At 43.2% G+C, this 24,739-nt stretch overlaps 1 protein-coding gene across 1 annotated transcript in view; it reads left to right on the top strand.

Moving 5' to 3' along the window:
- TENM1 (teneurin transmembrane protein 1) overlaps positions 1-24,739 on the top strand; it is a 1,826,288-nt gene that overhangs the window by 524,864 nt on the left and 1,276,685 nt on the right. Inside the window, exon 5 of the mRNA XM_078688755.1 lies at positions 5,903-5,949. Coding sequence (XP_078544881.1) covers positions 5,903-5,949 — 47 coding nt within the window. The remainder of the gene's footprint in view (positions 1-5,902; positions 5,950-24,739) is intronic.

The raw sequence follows: 24,739 nt of genomic DNA, 5'->3' as shown, positions 1-24,739 counted from the left end.
CGCCTCTGCCAGAGTCTTGAGCACAAATCACTGTCGCGTTGGCCATCCCTGGTCACGTGTTTCGAGGTTGTTACCTCTCGTCAGCAGGGAATAGGCATATCTGTAGGGGTGCTGCGTAGGCTGCCAAAAATATTCACAGGTCTGGTACCACTCGTGGCATGCAGGTGCGTAACCTGGGCTCGTCAGCCCCACCAGGTCAAGAGGAGCTTGAATATAAAAGAAAGTCCAATTGGTTGCACACTGCTTGTCCTACCAGCGTGTTGCCCCAAAGCATTGTGGTCCATGAAGTAAGCATCAGCGGGTGCGCCTCTGCCAGAGTCTTGAGCAAAAATCACTGTCGCATTGGCCATCCCTGGACACGTGTTTCGAGGTTGTTACCTCTCGTCAGCAGGGAATAGGCATATCTGTAGGGGTGCTGCGTAGGCTGCCAAAAATATTCACAGGTCCGGTACCGCTCGTGGCACGCAGGTACGTAACCTGGGCTCGTCAGCCCCACCAGCTCAAGAGAGCTTGAATATAAAAGAAAGTCCAATTGGTCGCACACTGCTTGTCCTACCAGCGTGTTGCCCCAAAGCATTGTGGTCCATGAAGTAAGCATCAGCGGGTGCGCCTCTGCCAGAGTCTTGAGCAAAAATCACTGTCGCGTTGGCCATCCCTGGACACGTGTTTCGAGGTTGTTACCTCTCATTAGCAGGGAATAGGCATATCTGTAGGGGTGCTGCGTAGGCTGCCAAAAATATTCACAGGTCCGGTACCGCTCGTGGCACGCAGGTGCGTAACCTGGGCTCGTCAGCCCCACCAGCTCAAGAGAGCTTGAATATAAAAGAAAGTCCAATTGGTCGCACACTGCTTGTCCTACCAGCGTGTTGCCCCAAAGCATTGTGGTCCATGAAGTAAGCATCAGCGGGTGCGCCTCTGCCAGAGTCTTGAGCAAAAATTACTGTCGCGTTGGCCATCCCTGGAACGTGTTTCGAGGTTGTTACCTCTCGTCAGCAGGGAATAGGCATATCTGTAGGGGTGCTGCGTAGGCTGCCAAAAATATTCACAGGTCCGGTACCGCTCGTGGCACGCAGGTGCGTAACCTGGGCTCGTCAGCCCCACCAGCTCAAGAGAGCTTGAATATAAAAGAAAGTCCAATTGGTCGCACACTGCTTGTCCTACCAGCGTGTTGCCCCAAAGCATTGTGGTCCATGAAGTAAGCATCAGCGGGTGCGCCTCTGCCAGAGTCTTGAGCAAAAATCACTGTCGCGTTGGCCATCCCTAGACACGTGTTTCGAGGTTGCTACCTCTCGTCAGCAGGGAATAGGCATATCTGTAGGGGTGCTGCGTAGGCTGCCAAAAATATTCACAGGTCCGGTACCGCTCGTGGCACGCAGGTGCGTAACCTGGGCTCGTCAGCCCCACCAGCTCAAGAGAGCTTGAATATAAAAGAAAGTCCAATTGGTCGCACACTGCTTGTCCTACCAGCGTGTTGCCCCAAAGCATTGTGGTCCATGAAGTAAGCATCAGCGGGTGCGCCTCTGCCAGAGTCTTGAGCAAAAATCACTGTCGCGTTGGCCATCCCTGGACACGTGTTTCGAGGTTGTTACCTCTCGTCAGCAGGGAATAGGCACATCTGTATATTCAAGCTCCCTTGAGCTGGTGGGGCTGACGAGCCCGGGTTACGCACCTGCGTGCCACGAGTGGTACCGGACCTGAGGATATTTTTTGGCAGCCTATGCAGCACCCCTACATATATGCCTATTCCCTGCTGACGAGAGGTAACAACCTCGAAACACGTGTCCAGGGATGGCCAACGCCACAGTGATTTTTTGCTCAAGACCCTGGCAGAGGCGCACCCGCTGATGCTTACTTCATGGACCACAATGCTAAGGGGCAACACGCTGATAGGACAAGCAGTGTGCGACCAATTGGACTTTCTTTTATATTCAAGCTCCCTTGAGCTGGTGGGGCTGACGAGCCCGGGTTACGCACCTGCGTGCCATGAGTGGTACCGGACCTGAGGATATTTTTTGGCAGCCTATGCAGCACCCCTACATATATGCCTATTCCCTGCTGACGAGAGGTAACAACCTCGAAACACGTGTCCAGGGATGGCCAACGCGACAGTGATTTTTTGCTCAAGACCCTGGCAGAGGCGCACCCGCTGATGCTTACTTCATGGACCACAATGCTAAGGGGCAACACGCTGATAGGACAAGCAGTGTGCGACCAATTGGACTTTCTTTTATATTCAAGCTCCCTTGAGCTGGTGGGGCTGACGAGCCCGGGTTACGCACCTGTGTGCCACGTGTGGTACCGGACCTGAGGATATTTTTTGTCAGCCTATGCAGCACCCCTACATATATGCCTATTCCCTGCTGACGAGAGGTAACAACCTCGAAACACGTGTCCAGGGATGGCCAACGCAACAGTGATTTTTTGCTCAAGACCCTGGCAGAGGCGCACCCGCTGATGCTTACTTCATGGACCACAATGCTAAGGGGCAACACGCTGATAGGACAAGCAGTGTGCGACCAATTGGACTTTCTTTTATATTCAAGCTCCCTTGAGCTGGTGGGGCTGACGAGCCTGGGTTACGCACCTGCGTGCCACGAGTGGTACCGGACCTGAGGATATTTTTTGGCAGCCTATGCAGCACCCTACATATATGCCTATTCCCTGCTGACGAGAGGTAACAACCTCTAAACACGTGTCCAGGGATGGCCAACGCGACAGTGATTTTTTGCTCAAGACCCTGGCAGAGGCGCACCCGCTGATGCTTACTTCATGGACCACAATGCTAAGGGGCAACACGCTGATAGGACAAGCAGTGTGCGACCAATTGGACTTTCTTTTTAATGTCAATGTTTAGCGCCCCTCTTTATCCATCAATTTTGGAAAATAATCAGACCCATGCCCCAAGTGACAGCTCGGTCCCTTTTTTAGAATGAAAGTCAGCAAGAGTTTGCTCTCCTACAGCAACCAAGGAGTACCCAATAAACCAGCAAAACCCCGAAAATGTAGATTGGTCATAGCTTCCTGGAGCCCTAGTAAGGAGCCGGAATGACTGAAAAAACCCCAACCGCGGTCTGTCAATATGTTCTTGGAACATAAACGGCCTTGATCACAAAATCCAATCAGCAGCTACACTTGGTTTTCTAAAGGAACATGATACTATTCTACTGCAGGAAAACTGGGCAACAGACAGTATTCCCATCGATAGCTACCTTGAATTTGCGTCTTTCGCAACAAGACAATCCAAATTTGGCAGGCCGAGTGGCGGCTGGGTGATTTATGTGTCAACTAAACTTTCCCAGTCCATTAAGCAGTTAACATTTGAGAAAAACTGGCTCTCCGGAATCTTTTTGGGCAATCATCAGATCGATAGCCAGTTCCTTCTTCTGAACGTTTACATATCACCACGTAGCATGGAGAAAAAATCTAAACTGGATTGTCTGGCAAATACCGCCGGCAACTTGCTCAGTGAATATGGCAGTATACCAAGGATAATTACAGGAGATTTTAGCACCAACCTTCACTGCAACTTCTCCGAAGAACCAGAATCAGCCCTCTCTATGGTTCCATTACACCTTGCCACAAAGTCAACTCCTGTAGGAAACAGACCATCAAAACTGGGGGAGTATGCAGTTACACAGTTAGATAGCGTAGGCTATAACCTACTGAACGGTTGTTTCCTCAAGGACACGCCTCCAGCCTGGACCCGAACCGATGGCCGTATCTTCTCCTTTCTGGACTTTTCCCTAGGAAGCATGGAACTTCTCCCTTTTATTGAGAGCTATCATATTGCACCACAAGGTGAGAGTGACCACCGGCCGCAAATTATAACAATTCGTGCCAACATCCCGCGTCACCAGGAGTTTGCTCACACACATGCAGCCTGCTACACGGAGAATTTAAAAAGGATGAAATGGTCAGATAACGCGGCACCCTGTTTTATTGAAAAATGTAGAACATTGTTAACCCAACTATCCACCACCGATTTCTCTCCTGTCTGCACCTGGGCTAGCTTTATTAACCAACTATTAGAAGCAGTCCAACTTAAGAGGGGCACTGAGCACTTCGAATCTCGACCACACATTTCAACAGCTACAAAAAGCTAAAGCTATGCAGAAATCGTGCCCTTCAGAAATGCAGGAAGAACCCAGGTAATAAAACCGCTTTCAAGGACTACAAGCAAGCTCAAGCAGCCTTCAAGTCCACAGTACGTAGGGAAAAACAAGCAGCCATGGATCAATTCTGGGTGAAGCTCCTCTATGAAAGCAAGAACCCAAACTCAAGAAATTCTGGAGTCTTGTAAATAGGGGTCAGCTAGGTGGAAGCGGCCATGGCAGTGCAAACATCAGTGCGGATGAATGGACCCTCTATTTATCATCTCATTTCATGAGTAACGATAAGGAAGCCGACTTTGCCAACCCTACCAGTGCACCTAACACAAAGGTACTAGCCTTGGAGGCTACGAAACCAACACTGCCGGGTCTCAGCTTTTCATTCATAAGTACATCACTAGTACCCATAAATGCGGCTCGTGTGCATAACATCGATCCTCTCTTGGAGACGACTGCGACCCCGGAAGAACTAAATCATAAGATTCTATGTTTAATTAAGAAAGCTAGAGCCGATGGTTCACCTGGGCCAAATGGTCTCCCCCAGGCCCTGCTTAAATTGGAAGCCGAATTCTGGTGAGCTTACCCCACCTCCGTGTTTTCTTATTGCAGGTTAAACAACACTGTCCTGAGTCCTGGAGAGGTGCAATTATTCATCATATCTAAGGGTGGGAAGAGAAACGACCCCAGTAACTACCGAATGATAGCTCTTTTAGATGTTGAGTCTAAATATTATGCCAGCATTCTATTGGACGAGCTACTGGCCTGGACCAAGGAAACTAAGCGCTCCCCCTTCAATCAGACGGGGTTTGTGGCCAATTCTGGTACAACAACTAACCTACTAACCCTATCCGTTTTGATAGAGAAAGCGTCAATCCAACAAAACCAACTGCACTGCTGCTTTGTAGATTTTAAATCGGCCTTTGACCGAGTGCCCCAGGACCTACTGTGGCAAAAATTAAAGTCTGGGGGCGCACCCCCGTCTCTGCTAATTGTGATAGCTCAACTCTATTGCAAAACATGGATTAAAATCAAGCTGGGTGAAGGCCCTCATGTCTCTAGGAAGATCGAGACGAGAAGCGGGGTAAAACAAGGCTGCGTGCTGGCACCACTCCTTTTTAACCTGTTTATATCGGATCTCTCACAAATTCTCGACAGCGTTACCAGCCACCTGCCCCAACTAGATGGAGTACGTATTACAAACCTTTCATACGCCGACGATCTGGTGATGCTTAGCCACACAAAAGTGGGCCTACAGAAGCAACTTGATGAACTGCTCCTCTACACTAAAAGCAACTCCCTGGAGTTGAATCTGTCAAAAACAAATACAATCTCCTTTGGGAAGCAAAAGAAAACGTGTGGAGGGTGATATTTCAACAAGGTAAAAATTGACTCAACAACTCACTATAAATATCTGGGAATATTTCTTGACTCCGGAAGTTCTTTTTCAAACAGAAAGAAGCACTGAGGACCAAGCTCTGGCTTTAGAGGTCGTCGCCATGAAACTCTCCAAAAAGCTACTTGGCCCCAGCTTAATCCCGCTGTTGAAGGTAATGAATGCCAAGATAACTAATTCATTAACATATGGCCATGAGATCATGATGGGCACCACAAATACCCTCTTAAATAAATTAATAACAAACATTTTTAAACGTGCATTTCATCTGCCAAAGTCATCATCGCCTGCACAAGTTCGCCTTGAACTAGGTCTACTTGACCACCACGGCAGGCGCGGAATTGATGCAGCGTTGGCGGAGTGGCCGTGACGTGACGGAACCACTCCGTCATTAGCACAGCACGCCCGTGGCTTGTGACGGAGTGGTTCCGTCACAAGCATGGAATGGTCAGAACGTCAGGCTGTGGTCCTTCCATTCGGACAGGGCAATACTGTCAAAAAAGGATTCACGCCTGGGCAGTGATCACAAATTTTAAAACCGGGGTTGTACCCCCCTATTTCTCAAGTACATTTGCACTTTTTTTTAAAAGAAACTTTTTGGCTCTAAGGATGGGTGAATGGCCTTTTTTAATGAATCTGCCAGAAAGGCGCCGACCAGAAACCTACACTCATTGTAGGCTGTGCGGCTACCACAGCGAAGGACTCGAACACATAGTTTGCCTATGTCCCACATTGCTCACAGTCAGACGTTTTTTACTGCGTGAAGAATGGAACAGGCTTGGAATTTGATCATGCCGCCAAGCCATAATAGCAGCTTTAAACCCGAGCAACACGAAGCTGAACATCGGATTAACAAAACTTGTAACAAAGGCACTAAAACAGGTGGAAGACATCAATGTTCCCAACCACTCCCCATTACGGCAGGGTGGCACCCCATCTCTGGGTTCAGCATCTGTTCTCTGCCCACTAAAAACCTGCTGACCCTAAGCTGGCCCTCGAGTGGAACATTAACCGCCAAGAAGGTCTCCAGAGTTCTAAAGTACAATGCAAATTCTGGATTTCTGGGCAATTTTATATACTGTTTTTTCTTTTAAAGAATATGCTGCAAATATTTTTATATTGTAAGGGTTTTTAACCACATAACAATAAAGCTTTTTATAGACACAAAAAAAAGTGTGGTCTTCCACACTTGCTTTTAACATTGCCCCTGGTGGGCCAGTTCCCGGGGGGCATAATGCCTTTAATGAAGAAGGTGGGGGACACATGGGGCCCTCCTCCTAGGAGATGCCATGGGGTCCACCTCCTCTCCGGGTCTCATGGCATTGTTAATGCAGGGGGCCTTGAGGACCCCCCTCGGCCCCAGGAACCACCATCTGCACAGGCCTATAAATAAAAGAAATGAATAGGGTGGGTCACGCAGAACCCCCAAACGCGGGGTCCCCAACCTCCCCAGGGCTGCGTTATCATTAAAGAGGGGGTCCGCATGGACCGCCGGCCCTGGGCACCACCACCTCACTAGGGTCAAATACTTTTGAAAAATGAAGGACATATACAGTCCCAGGAACCAACCCCCCCAGGCCGGCCTGTGACCAGGGCACCCACTGAGAAGTGGCCAGACCGTAGGGGATGGGGTCCCCAGGCTGAAATCGGCCAAGAGAAGGGTGCCACATGGCCCCACCCTTAGTACATTTCTGTCGGGCCCCTGGGGATGGAGTACCAGAGGCAGAACTTGGCTCAGCAAGGGGGGCCACAAGCCCTTCTCCCTCATTAAGTCATGGCTGGACCCTGGGTGATGGGGACCCTGGGGCCATTCTTGCCCTGATTGTCATTTCACAGAACGGGAGGCACTTACAAACATAAGCATAGCTGTGGCGCTCGTTTACGCTCCAGGCACCCATTAACGCTCCACTTCTGTAAAGGACATATTAAGGACTTGGTGAAGGAAAGCAAGTGTGTTTTCTCAGCAATTCTATAATGAAAAATTACCTAAAATCTGTTGTGGAGGTGACTGCATTGTTGATCTAATGGAGCGTAATCTTTATGTCACTGTGAAGAGTGGGTTTGTTGTTGTCCTGAAAGCAGAGTCTGTGGTTCTCCCTTTAGATTATTATGAGTATGCAAATGTTCAAATCACCTCAAGCTCCACCTTATTGGCCCCGCCCCATCCACCTTAGTAGTATGCAAAGGTCTTCCCGCCTTTTGTCAGGATAATGGACAGCTTATCAGTTGCACCCCACCAGTGCATTTCCTGCTGATTTTGGTTAAGAGTTCTTGATTGTTTAGGAATATGTGCACATCTCCACCAAACAAAGAATCACTTACTTCATATAGTTAAGAGGAAGGACCCTTGTTTGTTGCAGAATCACCACTTTGTAGTCTTGTCTTCTTCTCTACAGGAGGATCCATTTTATCACATATTTCTGGATAAAGATGCATCAGAAATAGTCACATTGCCAAAACGTGCAGAAAGTCACTGGTGACATTATCTCATGCTCTATTAAGCCGCCATATTGTAGAATACGTACCAGCACTTAGTATTTCACCAGTAGAAGGAACTCCTCTTGGGTAGATATGCTGTGCAAAACTGTTGGATAAAAGGACAGGTGTGGTTCCTTTGTGGCTGAGTCACTCACAGAGCTACTGATACCCTCACTCAGACACTTAAACCCCCCCACACACAGCTAGGCACTCACCAACCTAGTATCAGACCCACTCAGATACTCACACACCCACTCACTCACAGATGCACTCAGACACTCATGCACCCATTCATAGACCCATACAGCCACTCGCACAGCCATTCACAAACCCATTCAGACACTCAACCACCCACTCACAGACCCACTCAGACACTCATGCATTCCCTCAGAGACTCACACACCCACTCACAAACCCACTGAGAGACTCACAGATCCACTGAGCCACTCATGCACTCACTCACAGACTGACTCACACACTCATGAAGGCACTTGCTGACTCACTCAGACACTCTGACACCTACTCACAGACCCACTCACTCAGACACTCATGCACCCGCTCAGACACTCACTAACCCACTCGCAGACCCACTCAGACACTCATGCTCCCACTCACATATGCAGTGAGACACTTATGTAGCCACTTCCATACCCATATAGACACTCACACACCCATTGAGACACTCATGCACTCCCTCACACACCCACTGAGACACTCATGCACTCACTGATACACTCACTCTCAAGGCTACGGAATAAAGTTAGGAAATAAAATGTAAAAAACCTTAGACATTTATTTTAAAAACCAAAGGTTACAGAGACGTTATAGTTAAGAAATTGATTTTTAAAAACCTAGAAATTCAGTGTTCTCACTGACGATGTCAAGAGAGATGAAATATGTGAGGCAATAAGGGGGACATTGTGGAGGTGTAAGTTATTGTTAGCTCAGGTAACTACAGCTGCTGAATCACAGTATGCCGAAGAATAAAGTGCTTGAGTGGTATGTGCACAAAAGTTTTCAAAAGGATTGAATGACAAATGTAAAGGATTAATTCATTAATATATTACTTAAAATATATATTTATATTTATATGTATATATATATATATATATATACACACAGACACACACCCACACACACACACATATATATATATATATATATATATATATATATATATATATATATATATATATACACCTTCTGGATATGAAGATGTAGAGTTTAAAATTGTGAATCATATTTACTGATAAAAATGTCTCCATTAACAATATATATGTATCTGGAATTTCAATTGTGCAGAAAGGAGGCACAGCATTCTACAGGGTTAACGGCAAAGACACAGTCAATGTGTGATAGGAAAGGCAGCTGGTTTGTTCTATGATGTAGTCTACATATGTTTCTTAAATGTAAACACGGTTTGGTAGCTTATTTTTTGTTCATAATATTTGGGCAAGATAATATTTTGTCACTCATTATTGTGACATACCGCGGTGATCAATGGTTTCGCCATACAAGATAATTGCTTACTCTGATGGATGTGGCATGTGTCACTCTGTGGTATCATTGAAAGAGAGCATTCCACATGGGTTCCCCCATCTAAAAACATATTACCAGATCATGAACACATATATAAAATAGAAGCAAGCCCAGTGGAAAATTCACAACTTTGAAAAGTAACAATCATACATTTATTTATAATATATGAGGCCCTGCAATCACTGTATAAGAGCCTAACTCTAAATTCCATGCTGCAGTGAAGGTGTGAAATCTCTAGTCACCTCTAAGGAAAATGCCATAGCTGTTCAACTTTAATAAGTTATTACAATTGAGGTATGATATCATAATGCCTGCTGCATAAATGAGCCCTCAGCATCATAAATAGCAGCTGATTAGAACTAATGGGTTTATGAATAACATGTTTTTGCTTTGTGCATTGGGTAAAAATAGTAAGTATTGTTTACGTTTAGAATTACAGAAATACCCTCATTTGTTCCCAGAGAAGTTTCCTCTACTCTCTAAGTTTTTCCTTTCTTAAATGTTCTGTTTCGGGAGTTATTACTTGCAATTTGATATTGATTTTATTGATAATTTGATGGTGACAAAATTTGATTTCATTTAAAAGGGACCTTAAAACATATCTGTTCCCTAGAGCAGAATAAGCGTAGACCAGATGGCTGAACTGATCTCAGCGCCAGGATACCCTTGGGGTGACAGTTGCGCTTAATAAGCATTAAAATACATACATACATACATACATTTACCTACTTTTCTGATACACGTGCAGGTTTTTATGTATTAGAAATAATACCAGCAGAGATGAGTTGTGTCTTTAATTTCCCTCTCTTGTGAGGATTATGACTTTAATGCAATAGGATAGGTGGGAGTGATGGAACTGTGTTGGGAGATGAAACAGCAGGCTGGCAGGGGCATATTAAGAAAGAGAGTGATGGCTGCCTGGAATATTTGGAGAGTGTGTCACTAGCTAAATGAGGAGGGTCCTGGTTAATGCTCGCTTTTTCTATGAAGGTCACTTGAGGAATACCAAACATTGATGGATGGAATTATTCTCAGGCACTGGTAATTGGTGAGGTTACATTCCAGTTTTTGTTCACTATGGCGCTGCAGACAGAGACCAATCATGTGAAGATAAGATTTGGTTCTTCTCCAATAGTTATTATCCAGCTCAAACTGCCAGGTCAGGTTCTCTTTAGACAGGAACACGAGCAACCCCAGACTGGGATTAACCTGACTGGACCTCATCAGTGAGGTCTTGCTTGAGTCCTCTGGGACAGTGAGCATGGGACCAATGTCTAACCATACCTGTAGCGCCTAGAGCATCTCCCTTAGACAGATAAAGAAGCATTTGTTATGCAAAAGGGATTGCATTTACGAGAGTTTGAGCTATTGCCAATGCCTTTTATTTATGTGTTTTTGTAAAAACAGATAAATTCAAGGCGTTGTCATTTATAATGCCAATAACTTGAACTCTCGCAAATGCGAGACCTATTGCATTGCAAATGCATTAGGAGAGAGTGTGTCCTGCCTTTTCCTGTCGGCAAGAGCAGGCAGGACAAAGCTGTTTGAGAAAATAGTGCTCCGAGGCTGTAATTCAAGCCTACTGAGAAACAACACACGTAACAGGGGGTGCCCTCATGGGAGGTTACAAAATGGGAAAAGGTGGTACTAAGGAGGGACTACTAAGCCTGTTGACTAATGAAAAGCCACAGTTTACAATGGACAATGACACAAGCCAATGAAAAAACTGGCCGGAGAGAGGGCGGAGCTTCACGTCCATACCTTAATACAGCATGCCTTGCAGAGCAGCGCATGCGCTGCCCAGGCTCGACCTAAAAAAAATGGAAGGTGAAAAAACGTCTCAAGCACTGGTCCAGGGTCCAAGGCAAGTTTGGTTTACACATTTTTGGGAGAAGCTGCCACAGGGTTGTGGGCTCCGCTGCCATGAAATGTTATTAATAATTGTTGTGCTTCTGTCATAAAGCCTCCATTTTAAATCCAAGCCATTCTCCAGCTTTACATTAGAAAAGCTGGCACATAAATGCACTTGAGTTAATGCAGCTGTTCTGTGTTCTGTGTTAGGGCACATTGCAAATGGAACCACTCTGAAAGTCATTTTCATCCGAAATGCAATTTTCTCTAGTTAAACAAAAGGTTTTAATAGAGTTGATCAGAATCCAGCAGCAGCAGCGCAAGTAATAGTTTCCTTGAAATATGGCATTGGTTGAGGTGCCTGTATAATGCAATTACTGCACGGTCACGTGGAGAAAGCAATGTTTTCTGAAGGTAATAACCAGCTAAAAATACAATGAATGCCGCACAGGTGTTCACAGAGACGTGCCTTATATTAAACTTGACTCCCGTGCTCTTGTGGTTCTGCAGCAGCTTTTACTAATTAAACTCAGCCGTGATTTTCATCGCAGAGCAAATTTGTGGGAGAGTGCAAATGTACTGTTATCCGCTGCTTGCATTTCGAAGCATCTTTAGTGCCACTTAAAGTACCTGCTACTTCTGCTGCGACGTCCCTCCTGACACAGCTGTTTCTTTGTAGTGCACATATGCTTCGCTTTACACTTTACTTACTGGGATTCTATGTTCTTACCGCCTAATTATTTTTACAGTCCCAATCAGGAAGCCATGTTAAAGTTACTTGTCTCCTGAAAGACAGTTCAAGCCTTATTGGGAGGCTCTCTCTTGAATTAATGTTGTGACTGAACCTGATAAATGGAGTAATATGTTTACTTCTTTCTATCTAGCGCTGATTAGCATACTTATGCTGTTTCTAAGCACCACAAATGCAGAAACTATACCCAATTTGAGGAGTTGGATGAAAGTATGTGTCTGCTTGCCAGTGTTAAACGTAGTGACGTTCAGATCACTACAAGGGAGTATACTTACAAGGGGATATTGTCACCAGAATGTCATTTTTAGTGACCTTCTGGTGGTGATATCCTCTTCTCCTTATTTACAACGTGGCATTAAACCACTTAACGCCGCCTTGAAAATAAGGCCCCTTTCACGCTTCACTTAGTGTGAAAGGGGCGTGCAATGGGTGTTACATTGGGCGTTCCGCCGTAACATTGCTTTTTTACACTGCCCCATATTTACAGAGCTGGAGCTGCACAAAAAACAAAGACCAGGGAATACCTGGTCTTAAACTGGCGATACGAGGAGAAATTAATAATTTCTCCTTGTTTTTTGCTCTTTCCATGTGGCTACATTCTGCAGCACACATAGAAAGAGCAAATCGCCTTTCAACATTGTTTATGTGCAGGAAGGCCTCCCATCCTGCATATAAACAATCACCCATACAGCACAGGCACACTTGCAACATGGTATGAGGGTGCCTGTGCTGGCGCTATGCAGCTTTATCAGTGCCAGTGCTAGGGGAAACACAGGGGTGCACTGTATTTTTGTACGTATGTACCATCCCTGCGTTTTCACAGTGTCTGAGTGCAGCATTACCAATTATGGTATAAAGGTTCTATGTCCTTATCATGCAGGACACTGTCAAACCCTTTAGAAATGAATGCTGGCAAAGCACCTTAGTAAATCAAGTCCCTTGCCAAACCACCCTGTATATTTTGCAGCTGAAACAATTATAAGCTCATAGTTGTGTTTTATTAAGAATGTGCCTCTTAGAATCGCCCTGCTGTAAAGGCAGCTGCTAATTTAGATATTGTTCAAGCAGAAATGTTGAATATCATGGGTAAACAATACATCTGCATTCATCACGTTATTTTATTCAGGCATTTTAATAAAATTATTTTGCATTTGATGGGAACACTGGCACACATTTATAGGGCATCGGTGTAATTAAGAAGCTGGGTATTGGTAATAGAAAGCACAGCCTAGCAATGCTGCTGTAAGTTAGCCATAATTGACATCCGCAGTGCTCCCTTATGAGTTGTTCTGCCAGGCAGAGGATTCTCAATTAATGCAGCTAATATGTTGCTGCTATTATAATTGTATCTCAAACAGAATTGCCCTGACGATAATGAATCTTTCTGTTGATCCTAACCGGATTTACACAATGCCACACATGCATGTTGAGCTCGCCTGATGGGGAATTCTTTAGAGATAACAGCAAAAAAATATTTTGGGACAGAAACATAGTCTCAGGGTTTTCTACGGATTTTGCTAATGCATTTCTCATGTTTTTCTTCGACTCCGTGCCTCTGTGAAGGTTTTCAATAAGATTATATTAATGTTTGAAGATTTCAAATTGAATAAAATAATGCCATTTTAAATAAAGGCAAGTGCTGACTGATTAACAGTCCATGAGTACCTCTGCTGTGTATTCCTAAGGGGAGAATAAGACTCCACTGGTAAAATCAAGCTTTATTTAATCTAAGTCAAAAAGCAGACTTAAACTTCTGCAAAGGAGGAATTGCTGGACCCAGCAGATGAATGCATTAATATTATATAATGCTGTCATAAAGCAAGCATCCCACATGTCTGTGATGAATATGCACGAATAGTTAACATCACCCGCCAGTGGCGTAGCATCGGTTGCCAGCACAGAGGGCAAGGTAAGGATTGCGCCCCCTAGCCTGTGGACAGTTAGCACTTCCTGGTGCAAAATGTTCAAAGAAAAAAAATAGAAGTATGATTTTTATTTCTTTTGAGATTTTGCATCCCTAAGAATGTTGCGGCCAGGGCAACTGCCCCTATGGCCTAGCCCACACTATGCCACCAGATAAACCCTATAAATCCTATAGGCTTCATTACTAGTAGTCAGGAAACTCCATAGGCCTGTCATGTTTCACCAGGAGATTATGGTTGCAAACTGCAGCCAACATCTCCATAGGGAACTGTAGGAGAAAATGAGGAACTACTGGGGTATTGCGACCAAAAAATTACAAATGTCCTTATAAATCCTAATTGCTCCGGTCACTCTCAGGTATCGTTAACTCCTGGTATCATTCCATCTGGTGTCCACATTGTGCCACTCACGATGAAGCCCCAAATTGTATATATTTACGTCCAGTCTATCTTCGTGTACCTCCTCCACAATCAATTCTCATTGATGTGTTCAACAAGATACTTTTCTTTGTAGTGGCATCGCTCCCAACCTCCATCCAATCCATATCAAGTTTATTTTACTTAAAACCCTGATTCAAAGTGCCACGTTTACACTGGTTGAGCATCTGCTGGATCCACCGGTGTAAGCTTTTGATCTGGTGCCCCCACCACCAGAGGCTGTCAGGTCACACCAACAGTCATCTCGGCCAATTGACGGCAAGAGTACAGTCACTCATTACCCTGTCTATGTCAGTCATGTTCCACATGGCAGAATCAGACCGGGATAATGCAAAATGGTTGCCAGGGGAAGAGAGAAATGTTCCTCTATAGCTGGCCATTTGTTTAAACATAGCGCTACTTGGCAAACCTTCAGTGTTCACTTTTTACTCATACAACTGTGTTATTGTGATACTATATCATTGAAATATTCTTAAAGATAGCAAATCTGGATACACCCTACTCTCATTTCCAAGATGAAACAAGTTTTTATAAAGAGATAAGAAACTAAATACATTTAAAGAAGTACAAGGTGTAGGGCAGGGGTCTCCAACTGGTCGATCGCAAGCTACCAGTAGCTTGCCAACCCTCTGGGAGTAGCTCACGCTGCTATCTAATTATTGAGACGTGATTTAAGCTTTTTATTTTGAAGCCCTTCATTCTCTTTGACAGCTATCAGCCCTTGCCCACCCTCACACAAACTAGCTGCTCTGATTGGCTGAAGTGAGCTTAGCTGGGGCAGGGCAGGCTGAAGAACGTAACGTTCTTCCTCTTAGTCACACGCCACCTGTCTTTTTTCAATGCCGGCACCACGCTACGCATTTGGGCCTCTTGGAGCAGCTGCTGCTATGAGGTAAGTGGGCCCCTGACCAAGCAGTAGCAGAGTCGGTAAAATAGACTCTTTCATTTTAACGTTGGCTGCCTCTGCGCTTTAGATCTGCCGTCATTAATAAAGCGCAGTGGCAGGCAATGTTAAAATTAAAAGTCCTTTCAGGCACTGGGCCGATACTGTACTGGAAGCCTATGTTAAAATGCAAGGTTCTTGCCTGAAGTAATCTGCTTTCACTGACTTTACCACGCTTTCATTTATCTTCGCATACTAAGAAGCTCGGTGCATGCAAGTACCCTTGATTTTAACATCGGCCGCCACCATGCTTTACATCTGCATTAAGCAGGAATAAAGTGCTGTGGCAGCCGATGTTAATATCGAAGGTTCTTGCAGGCACTGACCATTACCACGGTGCCAGCCGATGGTAAATCCAAAGTTTTTTTCTGCACTGAAAAGCTTTCACAGTCATGCAAAGGCAAATATATAGCGCAGTGTAGTAATCAGTGAAAGCCTTTCACTGATTACTACACCGGGCTATATATTTGCCTATGCATGACTGTGGAAGCTGTTCAAAGCATTCAAGGACCTTTGATTTTATCATCGGCCGCCACCGTGCTTCACATTTGCCTAAACGTTAATAAAGCACAGTGGCACCCGACGTTCAAATTGAAAGTCCTTGCATGCACTGTGCTCCTACCGCGCTTTAAATCTTCAAACCTGCCTTTTAATAAAGCACGTTGGCCGGCAAAACAAAAAATTAAAGGTCCTTGCATGCTCTGAGCAGCTTTCACTGTCATGCAAAGGCAAATATAAAGCGCAGTGTAATAATCAGTGAAAGCCTTTCACTGATTACTACATGAGTCTGAATAGCTCCTACCTTTGACTGGAATGCATTTCCTAATTTGAAGGCCTGTATGGAGAAAGTATTGCCACCACATTTTATTGTATGTTGGAATTAATATACCCTGTGCTAGCCCACAACATAAGTTTCTAGGTTGGAAGTATTTGATCAGTTTTGTCTGCATTGATTTTTTTAGGACCTTTACTACTTTATCTTATCACTAGGTGAGTGATGTATAATAGCTTGGATGAAAACTTCTTGTAACGGATAACCAGTGAGAAGCCTTCAGCAGAGGAGAGTTGTGGGTTTGTATTTTTGTACTGTGCTGCTAACACCAGGTCTGGCTTTAGGGCAGCGCGACCGGTGCCCCTGGGTGCTGACTTCGAGTGAGAGCGCCAATAGTATGGAAAAGCACCTTCTACTGCATTCCTGGCCTCCAGCAAATTTCAGATAACAATAAAAATATCAAATTAACTGGGTGAAGAATGTTTTTTACTCATCATAAGGTAGTACAGATGGTTAATATGCCTGCTGCAAAGAACTTGCCGATCACAAAGTGCATATATAACGTAATGTATATAGGTCAGTGGGTCACTACTTTTGTCAGAGAGAACATATTGTTGCTAGCTCTTTGAGTTAAAATCCTAATGTAGAACAGTGAGCAAGTAACTGAAAACTGCAAGATGTAAGCTGGCTGGACCGTTTGATTCCCCCCCCCCCCCCCCCCAGTTTTTCATTATCCTAATGTTGCAAAACAGTTGATTTGGGTAGAAATCAATTCTTATTATTAAAGAGAAACCCCCAACCATGGTATGAGGTTTTAAATCCTATGTTTCTGCTTCTCCTGACTAAGCACTCCTAAACTATCCTGCCTACCAGTATGGATGACCTGCGACTCCTATACGCTCTTGTCCTCTGTCTTATGTAACATTTCACTGATTGTCTCTGTGTAATCTGTGTGATGTAAAGTATTCTGACACCTTACACTTGTAGGAGTGGCACTATAAAACTAATTAAATGCATCTGAGAGAGAGTGGTTATTAAGTATTTTGTTCAAACAACAGTATTAGCTCTCAAGAAATTAGGCTTAAAGGCAATGAAACTGGGTGTGGGGGGTCTCTCCGAAAAATGTGCGAGTTGCTTGTGGTTTAGTAGCTCATGACGATTTTCACTGACCAGAAGTAGCTCTCACTACACAAAAGGTTGGAGACCCCTGGTGTAGGGCAAAAATAAAAGTCAATTAGTTTATACAAGAGTCTGTCTTTAGAATTTGCCTTTAGCTAAAATGCTACATTGAGGTTGGTGTGTGACATTTATAACACTTCTCCTTTGAGGATATAATGCATTAATTGAGATATATTCTGTTCACAATTCACAATGGGGCAATCGGATTTAAAAGCATTAACTAAGATCTAAATGTTTCGTCCAGGCACAAAAATGGTCCCCATTAACCAAATCTTTGCAGGTAGAGATAGGGTTAGATACACAATGATACTGTCAAAAAACAAATATGTCTGAATAGCCAAACTGGCAAATTTTAAATTCCTATGAAGCTGACATACTCACCACAGTACTCAAAGAACAAGTGTTCAAAACAATCAGCTCTTGAAGTGCAGTGGAAGGGTCTGGTGATAAGAAATAGAGCATATAAAGAGAATACAGGAGGCCCTTCCATGATCTGTTGGTAAATGAAGGATTATTCTGTGCTGTAGCATATTTAGCTCATGGGGTGGATGCCGCTGGTCAAGAGAGTAGCCAGAAAATTGATCCATACCTCAAATGCTATTGGGTGAGCAAAGTGAGTAAGCCCTACTCACTCTGGAGGAGGTCCCTTATTAGTGCCTTCCATCCGTCTTTAAGCCTTTCATATATATATATATATATATATATATATATATATATATATATATATATATATATATATATATATATATATATATATATATATATATATATATATATACATCCCTCCATCTTTTCATACTTTCATCCATACTTTCACCATTCCATCCATCCACCCCTTCAATATTAGTTTTCCTTCCATCCTTCCACTCACACTTCCCAAAATTCATACATCCTTTTTATCCATCCATTCTTCTTCACCCATCCACCAATTCACCCTCCTTTTATCAATACAGCAATCCATCCTTCCACACCTCCAACCAGGCAACCACTCATCCATTCGCTCATTCATCGAGATATTTATTATTCCAGCCATTTTCTTTCTCCTACTCATGCAAATATTATTTTAGTCCATCAGTCCATTCACCCTTCAATCCATCCTTTTATCCTTTTTACCCTTCTTTCTCATCACAGTTTCTTCTTTATTTTCATATGCCCTTAATTTCACTCTTCCAGCCCTCTCTCTTCCTCTCTCTCTCCTTCTTTTCCTCTCTCTTTTCATATCTTTGTAGTTGTAAACTTTCCTTGCTTGGCCTCTGTTATAGGTTTCTCATATTATTTTATTTTGAAGAGATTTTATCTGCAGAGCTGCAGACAAGAATTGCCCCTAAATAACTGAGACTTTCAACACCACCCCTGTTTAGGCAGCAATACCGGGGGATTCAAGACGCCACTGCCGCTGGTCCTGTGATGGCTGACTGGGCTTCATAAGAAGGAAAAAGAGTAGGATCTTATGTGATAATTGTGTGAAAGGCTTGTACGACCACAATGGTGTGCATCATGTCATCCCCTTGCTGGAATTCATGCTCCAAGTGGAGATGGAGTTTGAAGGAGTGTGAAGGAGGACAGTCTCTGGAATGTGTAACCTGTGGAGAGAGTGGACGTGGGTGCTGATTAGCGGTTATGATTGGCTAAGACTAAGGGAGGGTCTTACCAGGTCGATCTTGCACGGATAGGTTAGGTATTTTAAAAAGAGAGTTTTCAGCAATTCATTGTACAAAAAATGTCAGTCAGTATAATTTCAAGGGGTTAAATCTGAAGTAATTAAAACATGTTTCCATTGCTAATTGAATGTATAATCTGGGTAAATGTCTATTGAAATTTTGGTATTTGCTCAGAAAGATGACTATTTGTAGCATTTTGAGTTGCTTTGGTTGCACAAGCAGTGTTTTAGGACATAATAATTACCATTTTCTTTCGTTTCATTCTTTTCTATTAATTGTTTAAAAATGTTGTCATTACATCATCACGCCTGGGAGACTTTTTCACTAAACAAATAAACACAATGGGGCTTATTTACAAGACCCTTACGCTGCAGGTCCCTCACTTATAATATGGGAAGAAGTGACGTACAGGTGGCACAAGGGGTTTGCAGAGGCGTAACAAAGGCCCACGCAGCCCCCGCTGTGGGGGGGGGGGTCAGGCTTACCCTTTCTAGAGGGGACAGCTCAGCCCCTACTGATGTGAGTGTGAGGAGCCCTTCAGCATATCTTGCGGGGGTGGGATCAAGTTTTGTTACGCTACTGGGGGTTTGTAAATAAGCTCCAATTAATTTCACCTTTTTATGTGTGCCAACACTTGAGAGGCCCTATACCCAACTTGGGAAATGACTCATATTCAAGCTGCCAGTCTTTCTTTTATGTGGCTCAGTGAGATGCACAACGACTAAGGCTACTATGCTTGCGTGCCCATGAATTGGTCAGCATTGTTTAAACAAATGATCATATTCTGATTGGTTTCAGAAAAGCCACACAAAATTGCTAACAGTAGGTGGCATAGGCAATTCGAATAGACCGTCTTTCGACCAATCAGAGCAGGTATTTGTGTTTTTGTCAATTTCAATCAGAAAAACTGCCTAAGCAAGAAAAGCACAGACTTTGCTTTATTAAGATGGTAGGTTGATAATGATTCAGCCATTTGTGACACTCTCTGGGATTACTATTTTGAATTACTCACAATTTTCCTTTGCCAACTCATTTACTTTCTCAAACTGCTTGCAGAAAATAATAGTTCATCCCTGTCTACGTTACACCCCTTCTTTAATCCAATATGTTCTGTTTTTCAGGTGTAGCGCAGGTGCTCTAAAAACATTACACATGTATATCCGAGCTTGAATTAAGGTCTAAAATCCACTCACTTTGATACATTGGTGAATTGGGGCCAGTAATGTTTTATGTGCTAGTTAGCATATTTTAAATGGTATGTGGTCCGGTGAGGACATTGCAGTAGAAGAATGTACAATATGTATACTGATTGCAAAACAAGGATACATACATAATTTGAATACTTGTAACATTTTCCACAAACGCACCGTACACATCTCTTGCAAAAATATGAATTTGAGGTTTTTCTGCTAAATAAAAACAAAATTCAAGATTGTATTTACATAAAATAACTAATCTACAAAAAGATGAGGTATTTCCCTAAACAAATTAATTTTTTTTTGCATAATATCTCATAATCATCTCTGGGATCTTCACGTGAATTCACATCTTTTTGCTTCAAGTAAGGTGTGTGCTTTACAAATACATTAACAAGCAGGCATACATTCCAATGAGTATACTGGACAGTGTTTTACTATCTAATACACAATATAGCGCATTGCTATCAATATCAGTCCAATTTGCTTTTTTTTGTTTGATATTTCATTTAGGGTGTGAATCACAAAGGTCCTCCGCACTCGTGGCCGAAACTCCGCAATGAAAATTCTCCTTGCGGAGAGTCTGTCCCAAGTGCCTAGACTCCTCACTGCAGGACCTACGCAATACGTGCGAAGGCCCTTTGTGAATTAGACCCTTCGTTTTTATTTATCCATTATAACATGGAAGAAAGCCATGTTTGAACAGTAAAATGTTAAAATTGTGAAAAAGAAGTGTGCACAAAGCACAAAAAAAGGAAGTGAGTAGCCAGCAACACTTTGCGGCTGGCAGAAAATTGTAAAATAAGTAAACAAATTGCTTGAAATAATACAACATGGGGACCATGGTGGTGACCACGTGGGGGGCCATTAAGTAGAAGAAAAAGGGGCGGACGAGAGAAAGCAAGCGCGTGCAATCCCACTATTGATCAATACAAAATGTTTCAAAAAAAGATTCCCTTTAAGTGTGCAATGAAAGGAGCTCATCAATCAGAACACTTTGAGACCAAAATACTTCTGAGTGGGGCATGCCCCACAACAGGGAAGAAAGTTGTCACATCAAGTGCATACCACCGAGGTAGACAGCAAAGCAATGGAAACATGAACAGGAGGCTGACCCAAAGTCCACCCTAAGCATCCTAAGAATAGGTTGTGTATTGGAAACAACAGACCTGCTAAAGCTGTCTGCAGCCAAGGCCTGAAAAAGGAGATATAAAAGCAGATAGATGTCACAAAGCAATCCAATCTTGCCTTAACTTGTATTACAAACTACTGTTATGCTGTGTATGTTTCCTGACATCCATTTTATGAATTTGGTATTAACACTTACCGTCCTATTTCACTGGAGTTACAAGACATATCGGTCCTATGAATTAAAGCATGATTTGCAGTGCATGTCCATGCTTTGGCGTATTTAAATGAGAGACAACCTCGCCCAATCACCAGCGAATAAACTGATCTTCTTCATCATCATCCCAATCAAGGATCATGAAGCGTGTGTGGGCAGAAGTGATGTATGATGCATCAGACTGCTGAGAAGGGGGGCACCTGCTTCTTTCTCTAGGTAGCACTAAAGATGTCCTCTCTCCAGTCTTTCCTCCTCCTCCATCTGAGGTTGTCCTCTCCTGTATGTATTGGTGGTTATCTTAATCCTTTGCATCATGACTATTGTGGACCTGCAGAAGAGCTCTGAAAGCAGCGAGGACTGCTAGAATTCTGAAAAGTATGCAGCCTTAGCATCAGTGCTTAATTTGACCTGGTGGTTTCCGGTGCTCGGCACCGGCACTTAATTTTCAGCACCGGCTCAAGTGAAAGTCCACCACATGGTGGCACTGCCTGTTTAATTTTGAGGTGAGCACAATAACTGTGTATAGTAAGTCAAATTACATTGAAAATTAATAATATCAACCTCTCAAGACATTATTATATCTTTGTGTAGCGGGAAATAGTCTGAATTGTCCCACTTGTAGGAGTGTGATGGTTAGATGTTATGTTGGTACTGTCACTGGCACTGCAGTGTTCTTTCGAGAAGGGCTCTGGCACTCATATTTTACAAATTAAGTACTGCTTTGCATGTTGTGGTTTTCTAAGATAAAAGGGAGATGTTGCAGTGGGCAGGGTGTAGTATGCCACAGTTATTATTTTTCAACACAGATCGGTTCTTCGGCATAATGGAGGCGAGCTGCTCATTCTCTGCCAAAAAACACAGTAACCAGTCCTCAGTTGCAGTCCTTCGTTTATTTCTAGGAGCATATGAGTGGGCAGGCAAAAGTGATGTATGAATAATTGGCATAATGGAATGGGAGTTCTAGTGTTTCGTGATTATACCACTGTAGCAGCAAACTACACAATCACTTGAGGGCTGATGAATAGCCCATTCTTTGAGTGGAACAGAAAAACCAGAGGATCCGTTGAAAAAAAGGGAAGATTGCAGCTTGGGGCCGCACAGTAAACGTGTGCACTCGCGCAGAGCATCTTTTGAGACACTAGATTGTCTAAAGCACACCTCAGAAATTCACCAAGCTTGCGGTGACTCGCAGACAGCACAAATTAGAAACAGGAGCACCAGTTCATGCATGAAACCTGTACTTTCGGGAACTGGTGCATATATTCCTGCTTTTAATTCTGTATGCTAAGAGCCTGATTTTGAGTCAGAGCGAAATTACCACAATTTCACGCCACCTGATTCAGAGTTGGCAGCTTTTCCCACACGCTATTTATTAGGTGCCGGAGAACCATGGCATGTATTTGCTGCCAGTGACCGGGCTGCCAAAATTACATGAGACTTTCCAGCAGGCCTCATTCTGAGTTTGTTTTTTCAAAGGAGGAATCATTGAATTTTTTGTTGGGTAAAAAGAAGGCTACCCCTGCCCTCCCTTGTTCCACTCATGCCCCTCTCTTACTTCTAGTTCCAACCCTACATGTGCGCACTTTTGTTTACAACTGTGTCAGAGCAGATAGCAAATGTATGTGGTGAAACCCCATAGAATAATTCTATGTGGTTTTACGACTGCAGAAATGAGTCCCATGTGGTTAATCCCCATTCAATGCGGTTTTACTCATAATTGCATGGCACTGCGTGAGGCTATTGCACATTAATTGTAAAATCGTTTGTGGTTTCCCCATTACCCCAGTACCCTAAGACTTATGATCAGGGCACTGGTGTTGCTCATGGGACAAACACATATATTTCTAAAAGCAAATTGTTGGGTTATGTTCAGTGCTTTTGTAGTAACGAAGTCCAGAGGTGTAGAGGATCTTCAGATGTTTTTCTGTAGATAGTTACAAGACATGTAGTTAAGTCCAGTACAAAACCCCACCAGGAACAGCCAGCATGCTGCTCAGCCCTTCTCAACTGACACTTCTGACTCCCAACATTCTGTAACACATCATCCATGGAACATTCCACCGGCAGAGCATGAGGTGACATTATTAACATCAAAGGCAGGATACTACAGCTTTGAACCTCTTAACATGTACTTATTTCTTCAAACTATACTCTGGAAAGATGGCTCAGTCAGGAAAGTACTTTTGCTGATAATTTGTATCATTTTTATTAGATCACTGATTCGAATCCCAGCAGGTCAAGCTAAACCTTTAATTGCTTTCAGATTGAGTCATTAAGTATCTCTGAAATGAGTAAAAGAAAAATTGAGGTTTACCACGTATAGAAACTGCAAAAAAAGGTGGTATTTCAAAAACGTTATTATATATGTATGGCTATAAAAAATACCAATAAAGGTGTGCATGCTCTGCTGTCTCCTATGCAACTCTCCAAACATTTGAGTTGCCTTGATTTCTTAAATTGTCATTCAGCTCGGAGCATTAACAATGAAGCTTCTATTAACACGCGTTCTCTCCTTGCCACTGTTTCATTAACTATGATTAAGGAAAATATTTTATTTTAATTTTGCAGAATTTATCTCGGTGAATGCATCTTGGAAGCACGCCTTATGTGTGCCCCTCCACACCTGATGTGTCTATTTGTGTGCTAACGTCCCTGAGAAGACTCTAGTTCTCTCGGAGACTTTAGCAGCTCCTAATACCTTTTGCCATAAAATAAAGAGAATACTTTTTCATTGACAAGTTAAGTTTCATTTGGTCTCAATTGAATTAGTGTAGGGAAACGAGAAAAAAAGGTGGACTCACAAATCAATACCACATTGGTTGTAAACTGCAAAATACTGACAAATTATCCTTTTAGAGCCGGCTGCGGTTTAATCTAAACATCGTTTCTCTTGACAGAATAGGAACTAAAAGGGTAATTTATTTCATCGTCCTGATATGGATGATAAAAGACTCCTTAGCTAGCTGTTTCTTTCTAAGTATTTCCTCTACATTTTGCTTCTTTAACTCACTAAATGGTCTGCTCTTGGTATATTATTGTTCACACAGCAGTAGAGGTACACTTGACCACAATAATTCAGTTTATGGCCTCAAAAATATAAAATTACATGTGTTGTGTCCACAATATGAAGCCATAAATGCATAGATGTAATAATCTGATCAG

The sequence above is a fragment of the Lissotriton helveticus genome, chromosome 4_1, assembly GCF_964261635.1.
Source record: "Lissotriton helveticus chromosome 4_1, aLisHel1.1, whole genome shotgun sequence".
NCBI lineage: Eukaryota > Metazoa > Chordata > Amphibia > Caudata > Salamandridae > Lissotriton > Lissotriton helveticus.
The sequence above is the reverse complement of the archived record's forward strand: the minus strand, read 5'-3'. Positions and strand labels throughout refer to the sequence as shown.